At 44.4% G+C, this 7904-nt stretch overlaps 1 protein-coding gene across 4 annotated transcripts in view; it reads right to left on the bottom strand.

Annotated features, from left to right (window-relative positions):
* The window catches only part of NELL1 (neural EGFL like 1), a 279771-nt gene extending 271876 nt beyond the window's left edge, over positions 1-7895 (bottom strand). For 2 of the 4 annotated variants that reach the window (XM_027662212.1, XM_027662213.1), the window contains exons 1-2: positions 7726-7895; positions 3683-3811 (exon numbers count right to left, since the gene is read on the bottom strand). In XM_027662212.1, coding sequence (XP_027518013.1) covers positions 3683-3811; positions 7726-7774 — 178 coding nt within the window. In that variant the 5' untranslated portion in view covers positions 7775-7895. The remainder of the gene's footprint in view (positions 1-3682; positions 3812-7725) is intronic. The other 2 variants (XM_027662211.1, XM_027662210.1) reach the window with 1 other exon arrangement.
* Between the last annotated feature and the right edge of the window lie 9 nt (positions 7896-7904).

Here is a 7904-nt window from a genome sequence, read left to right on the forward strand (position 1 = left end):
AAGGAATCTTGTTAAGGTGAACAATCCATATTTTCACTACCCTTGGACACAACTGTCCAGGCTGGGGAAAAATTACCATTCCCCTACCTTAAAAAATGTAAACTTGCTGGAACACGCAAAAGAACACTCAGTTTGAACAGCTCCACTACAGCCACTGTAGAATATACATCTTACAAGACAGAAAATGATCCACAGGGAACCTTTGTGGAAGCTACAAGCCCCAATACATTGCTGTCAAAGGCAGCAGGCAAAACCATCCCTATGAAAAACCATATTCCAAAGAACATACTCACAAACTTTTCTTATGTCCTAAACTAGGGAATCCTCAGTGGTGAAAGCCTGGAAAGAGGTCTTCTAATGTGGCTCCATGTTCAGCAAACATCCTGCCAGGTGAAACAGGTGCTCCCCTGCCAGAGTCTGAAAGGTGATCCTGGAGCAGTGGGATGCAGCAAGGCACACGTGAGTAACTACTCACACATGGAAAGGACTAACCAAAGCAAAGCTGTGCTGAAAAGACCACATCTTGGAGGCTGGAATAGCTAGTCTAGTAGGATAAAGTAATTTTGAAACTAACCACTAACTTTCAGTCTTTGCTCTGGGAGTGTCATGTTGGTGAAGTTTTTTTTGTGAATCTCTGAGGCAGAAACTATTATTTCTAACTTAGACACAGCAGTTGTCCATACATTGCCCCAAGTTCTATATTGGTTTTACTGCATGGCAAGATAAAAAAAATCAAAATTAAGTATCTGCTGGTTCCAGCCAAGGGACCTGGCACACAGTCAGACTGTAGCTGTATAGTAAGTCACCTCTGTCAGTAAAAGGGAATTCATTCAGCTGCTGACATTTAACAAATAACAGATATGAACAAGAAGGGAAGCAGACAACAGGGCAGCTTCAGACTTCCATCCCATCTGACAATCTTCTCTTGACCCAAGGGCTGATGAGCTTTACTGAAGAAAGTAATCTTCCCGAGCCACCTTCCAGGAAGTTTTACACTTAGAGGCGATACTCAAGCACAGGGTTATTCCTGTGTGCATTAGCAAAAACAATTTCTGTTGTGGGAATGGTAAAAAAAAGCTTTATGTACCTAACTATAGCGTTCAAATTGTTTATTCACTTCATACAGTGAATTTTTGTTTATTGCTTCCCATGAACATTTATCTTTCAGTTCATACAAATTTCATACGTTCTACCTTTTTTACACTAGTCCTGTTCTAAGTTCCTAAACTACAGGTGTATTCCTCCAAGGTAAAAAGAATAGAATATCCATAACATCTTCACCATTAACCTTTCAGCATCAATGGTCTCAATCCATGCTCTGACAAACATCTCAGACTTCTTCCCTACAGCTTTGACCACCAGCCTGTGAAAACTCACCACGACAGTTCACCACTGTGGTTGCAATAAACTGTACAGAATAGCAATTAGAATTATTAATATATTTGGGGCACTGCAGCCCTTGGAGGAATGGTTGTACTTCAGTACTCTTTGTCCATAACACACAAACCTGAAGTCAGGGTATCAGAAGAAAACACAATTGATATCTTTAAATTAATAAATTAATGCTGCACTTCTGGACATTAATTTGGAAATCAGTGAAAATCATGCTACTTGTTGTATCATAAAAGACTGGAAACAAATCCTGAGGTGGTCTCCATGTCTGTATTAGGTTTGTGTGGCCAGGTTTTGGTGGCAGAGGGACTACAAGGGTGGCTTCTCTGAGAATGGGCCAGTCAGCAATGACAGTAACAGGTCTGTAATAACACATTTAAGAATAAAAAAAAAAAAAAGTTATTGCACAGATGTAATTGCAGCCAGAGAAGAGAGGAATGGAAATATGTGAGAGGAACAGCTCTGGCACCATGGTCAGTGGAGAAGGAGGGGCAGGAGGTGCTCCAGGCACCAGAGCTGAGATTCCCCTGCAGCCTGTGGTGAGGCAGCCGTGCCCTGCAGCCCATGGGGGTCCATGGGGGAGCAGAGATCCTCCTGCAGCTCCTGGAGGAGCCCCACACTGGAGCAGGTGGATGCCCAAAAGAGAGTTGTGAACCTGTGGGAAGCTTGTGCCAGAGTAGGTCCTGGCAGGGACCTGTGGAGAGAGGAGCCCTCACTGGAGCAGGTTTCCTGGTAGGACATGTGGTCCCGCGGGGGGGGACCCACGTTGGAGCAGCCTGTGTCTGAAGGACTGACCCTGTGGGAAAGTGACCCACATTACAGCAGTTTAGGGAGAACTGTTGCCTGTGGGGTGGACTCACGCTGGAGAGGTTCATGGAGAACTGTCTCCCATGGGACAGACCCCACGAGGAGCAGGGAAGGACCCTCCTTCTCACTGAGCAGCAGCACAAACAACCTGTGAAGAACTGACTGTAACCCCCATTCCTTGTTTCCCTGCACCGCTGGGGTGGGGAGGTAAAGCTAGGAAGGAGGGAGGGGTAGGGAGAAGGCATCTTTAAGGTCTGTTTTCACTTCTCATTATCCTGCTTTGATTTTGTTAGTAATAAATTCAGTTTATATCCCCAGGTTGACTCAGTTTTGCCCATGACAGTGATTTCTCCCTGCCCTTATCTTAACTCATGAACATTTTGCTATATTTTCTCTCCCCTGTCCAGTTGCAGAGGGGAGTGATAAAGCAGATTTGGTGGGTGCCTGGCATCCAGCCAAGGTCAACCCCCTACATCTGCTCTGACTCCTATACTGGCCTTGGCCAGATAAAGAATGAACTAAGATTACAGACTCCCTTCCTTTATTATTTACAATAAAGTCAGTTAGCACTGCAAATCTAGAACTAAAGCTAAATGAGATCATAATCATTTGCCTCTAAAAACAGCAACAGAGGACAGACATGAAAAAGTGAGACACTAATATGCACAATTCAACACTGAGTAAAGCACAGTAAAGAAAAAACAAATATAGGAAGTCTCCACAATAAAAATGTTCCCAATTGTGCTTTAATTCACGTTAATCTTAAATGACATAAATGTCTTTCTTGCCTAATAAGCATATTGTAGCAACTCAGTGCTTTCACCCCACAGGACATTGTCTCTTAATCTAGACCTTACTTAAAATACATTATAAAACTACATCCAGAATTTCACTCAGTAAAAAAATACAAATAAACCAACATAATTTTAAAACACTTCAAAAATGATCTTAGAATAATGAATGAAGTGGGGGGGAATCACAATTCAAAGTTACTTATCCTGTCCCTGGTACTCAGCTTGGGCAGTTAAACACAGTACTGTTCTATTTTCCCAATTTAGCAGCTTTCACAAAGTCGATGAAAGACTTGCTACATTACTAATCAGTGTCAGCACATTAAATGCTTTCTCATAGTTACAGAGCTTTAGTTGTGTGTGTCTATGCATGTGTATAATCACAGAGAGAAAGAACACAACAGAGTCCATCCCTTGGAACCACTTTCACATATTTAGTTAGAAATAAATATTGGGGAGTATTGAAAACCTACCCAGAAATACTTCCCTAAATATCTCTAACCTCCACTACCTGACAGCACACACAAAAAAATGTCATCTGCATTTCAGGAAAGTATCAAGAACTATTCCCAAAAAATAAAAATTAAAGAAAGTAACAGTTAAGTAAGACCACCATTACAGGGAATCACTTAAGCATCAAAGCTTTCATGCAGATAGAAGTAAGATAAGAGAATTGAGGATGTTTCTCTTACCTTGGAATAAAAATGCTTTGCTGGCATTGTGTAGTCCTGAAACCTGTGTTATCCCAAAGGTTGTATTCACAAGATCCAGTTCTGTGATGATATCAATCTGTAAGTCAGGATCCATTCCAAACCCTACAGGTGTTGGAGGCAGAGAGATCAATTTTTATTTCAAATCAGGTAATGAAAAGAATGGAGAAGAATATCTAGCACAGACATTTCTAGTACCTTCCCACTCACACACACACTGTATACAGTAATTACTTATAAGACAGTACCTCTGCTGCAGGAAAGAGAATATATTCTATTCCAGTTCTTTCAATTAAACTATTTCCTTTTCAGAGATTTTCCTACACAGACGTTAAAACATTCTAAAACCGATACATTAATCCAGCATCTTCGTAAGGTTAAAGAGTAATAAATAAGGAAAGCATAACCACCTATGCAAACTGATGAGAGAGATTTGCAGCATTCATCTATTGGCCACACTATTTCCAGGGAGACGCGAGGACTGAGAATTCCTCTCACATTTTATGCTGTGACCAACGAATCAGGCCCACAGTTCATAGTGTACATGCAATCCATCTTCCCAACTGGACAAAAGGACCCTGGAGGAGATAGGGTAGTAGGGCAAAGAACACCATCCTGTAATCTAAGAGCCTGGGGTGACTCACAAAATTGTTTGATACTGCTTTAGAAGGGCATCTCTGTATTTCAGCACAGTTGGCACCTACAAAGTGCGCCAAAGCCACCTACAAACAGGCATTCATTCATCTATACCAGCAGTAGCATCTCTGGGCTGCAGAAGCACCTACAGAAGAAGCACAAATCTAAACCTAAAATTTAGAAAAGGTTTATGCTCAGGAAATAAACGAGCACTCCTCGATCCAGTAGAGACCTGATGGGATTGACAGAAAAGACAGACTCAAGCAGTTTGAAATTTCTATGTTGAAAAGCTGAGGGCAACTTGATAGTTACAGCACACCAAGTTCATTAAACATATGTCCTTTTTCTAGGCATGGGGAGAGGCCAGCCTGACCTCCATGTCTCTCTCAACACAGCAATAAGTGTGACATGAGACCTGTGCCTGAGACATAGGTCAAATATCTTTCCTAATGAAATTTTTCACTAACGTCATTAGTAATGGAAACAGGCTCCAAGAATGAAATCCTGACACAGCTAAAGTCAATGGTAAAAGTCCCACTGACTTCCATAGAGCAAGGACATTACCTGTAAAGCACGTCCAGATTGATTTCCACTGAGTGGACTTACATTCAGCTTTAAATTGATTGATTTGTTATTCCAGGACTGCACTTCTGGATCAGTTAAGCAGCAAATACTCTAGTTTGATTCTTTGAAAGGTTCTGAAAAATTACTGAGGTGTACAGAACGAACACGTTACACATACTACTCATAAATCATCTGTACTACAGCACTTACTCCTTTCCTCAAGGATTAAAATTTGTTGAAAAAACGTGTTGTGCTAATGCAGAGAATTCTACTCCACAAGGGGCAGAGTAGTAAAAAATACTGAATGCTTTAGGTCTCTAGCAACCTTACTCTACAAGCAAAATTAAGATCTAGAGGTGTCTGATGGACCTGAAGCTCCAAGAGTGCAGACACATCCATACATACACAGTACTTACACAGTGCTTTCATAAGGATATGGGGATAAACACATTTTGTAGAAAATTAGAATTACAGAATACCAGAGAACCCAGATAAACTTCTCCAAAGGTAAAAACTTCCCAGATAATCAGCAACATCATCAAGCTTATAGTACTATCTTTGACTTACACTCCAGACAGTTGGCAGTGAACAACCAAAACTGACACTGAACACGCTGATGGACCAAGAACAACTTCCTCTTCTGGAATAAACACCAGCATCAAAACTAGAAAGGCATTATTATTTCTTCTAAGGTTTTCATGAGAAAAGCAGCACAATGTAAATTGCGTGAACCTACCTATCCGGAAAGACAGTGTTTGCGGTCTCTGTGAGAAAGAGAGTACGCTGTTCCTCTATTCAAATCAGATCAGTAATAACCTACTTATATGAAGTGAGGTTGAATAGGTACTAAAACTTGCTCAACAGAAAGGACAACCTATGTCCAGTAAGACAAATCTTAACCCCATTAAAGTAAGTGAAAGCTCTGTCACAGTCATCAACAGGGTGAGGACAGAAACCACATCAAGCAAGTATAGGCACTCCCATAAATCACAGCAGCTCCACTACTCTATTAAAACAGTTTATTCCAGCCTGAATACTCAAGACTCAACAAGTACACATCACTGTAGCTGCACAGGCTTCGATTTATGCCAATGAAGGATCTTGTGTGACAGCTTCAGTGTGCCCCCTTCTAGCTTTTAAAATACTTTGAAAAGCAGAGACTGTTTCCAATGTCACAGTAACTATTTAGCAAGATCCTACACTGCTTTAAATACCTAGTAATTTTCTTGAGCTGGCTCTTCAAACTGCAGCAGGCACTCAAAAGCATAGTTAATAATTAATAAACAACAAATCAGCAGCTTCAGTATGACAACCAAGTCTCCTTTTCCCCTGTGGTCTCCACCAGTCCATCAGAAAGAAACCACAGGCATATCAACTGCACTCGCATCTGCTATTTTATGCTGTCTCTCCTCAGTGGAACAAGCAGCTGCAAATACTGTTTCTCTCTGAAGTAAAAATTAAGCATCAAGTCGTCTGCTCTCACTGGAGAACTGTGCAATGCCTGGGCCCAATTCCGGCTGATGTTGCTTTCAATTCCTATTTAAAGTAATTGGGCCATTCCCCTTAAATCGGTGGCTTACACAAGCAACACCCCAAATGATTCAGTCAGGTGGGCGGGAGTAAAAATCATCTCAGGACTTGGTGGATTCGGCCCAATGTGAACTGAAGGCTCTACAGCAGATTAGAGGATTAAGCCATATAATTATGAATGATGTCACTAGGAAATCCCTAAAAGAAATTATTTCTGCCTTACAGCTCCGACAGCTTGTATTCTCTGCTTGTGCCTTTATCACCTACACCCAAGCACCAGCAATCACACCACGCTCCATCTAGCTAATGTGCAGCCATGCAACATATGCAGCACATTTATAATCTCCTCGACGTGTGTAACGTGCCATTTGGGGATGGAAAAACTTTTACTTAAAGCACACTCAACACAATCAAGCCATTTCCACGTACCCATGTGCAATCATTCAAATGGTAAAGAGGAGGTTAGAGAAGAGGCATTTTGCTCTTTCCTCTCACAACTTCAGTGGCAATTGTTGCATACAAAGAACTTTCAGAGTAGTAGAGTTTTGGGTCCTACTGACCATTTAAAATCTCCGTATGCACTATCAGGGGTAACACCACTACAAAAGGGACGGGTGGTATTTTCTTTCAACTATTTCTGTGCCGCATCTCTCTGCAGATTTTAATGAGGTAATAATTACTATATGAATTTAATTATAAAACGTGAATTGCTTTGCACTTCTGATAATTGTGCCGGGTAATTTCCTTGGGAATAGAGCTACAAGCACCAGGGAGAAACGTCCCCTTCATCAGCTCCAACCGAGGAGGAGTGGTACCCGGGGAAAGAGAACAAAGCCTCCGCAAGAAACAAGAAGCGATACTTGGGTCGCGCAACACTGTAGAGAAAACGGGGCGGGCACGGCACCGGCTGGAATAACGCACCTGCAGCCGCATCCCGCCCGTACCGCATCCGTCCCGCCCGGTACCGCGGGCAGCGCCACCCGGACAGACCCCCGCGGCCGCCCCTCGCCCGGACCCCCGCTCTGCCCGCCGCCCGTCTCCGCGGGGCGCAGCCCGCACGCCGCTCTCGCAAAACTTTCCCGCGGCCGCCCCGCCGGGGGTCAGCGTCCGGCGGATCCCCTGCGGGATGCGCGGCCGCAGCCGGGGCGGCTCCCGGACCCCGCCGCCTCCCCTCAAAGTTTCCTCCCGCTGCCAGCGCGCTCCGGGCGGCGGCCCCGGCCCTCGCCCTCATCCCCGGGACGGACTCCAGTGCCGCAAGGGACCCCCGGCCCCGCAGCCCCGGCGCGGTCCCTCACCTGCCCCGGCGGCGGCCGCACACGCCCAGAGGAGCAGGAGGGGACCCATGGGCGCGGCGCGGGCGGCGGCGTCCGCCTCGCTCGCTCGCTCCCTCCCTGCCGGCGGCGGCTGCGGGGCCGCACCGAGCGCCGCGGAGCCGAGCCCAGCGCAGCCGAGCGCAGCCTCCGAGGCGCGGAGC

Source organism: Corapipo altera, unplaced genomic scaffold (assembly GCF_003945725.1).
Source record: "Corapipo altera isolate COAL_440 unplaced genomic scaffold, ASM394572v1 RXGC01000072.1, whole genome shotgun sequence".
NCBI classification, from domain to species: Eukaryota; Metazoa; Chordata; class Aves; order Passeriformes; family Pipridae; genus Corapipo; species Corapipo altera.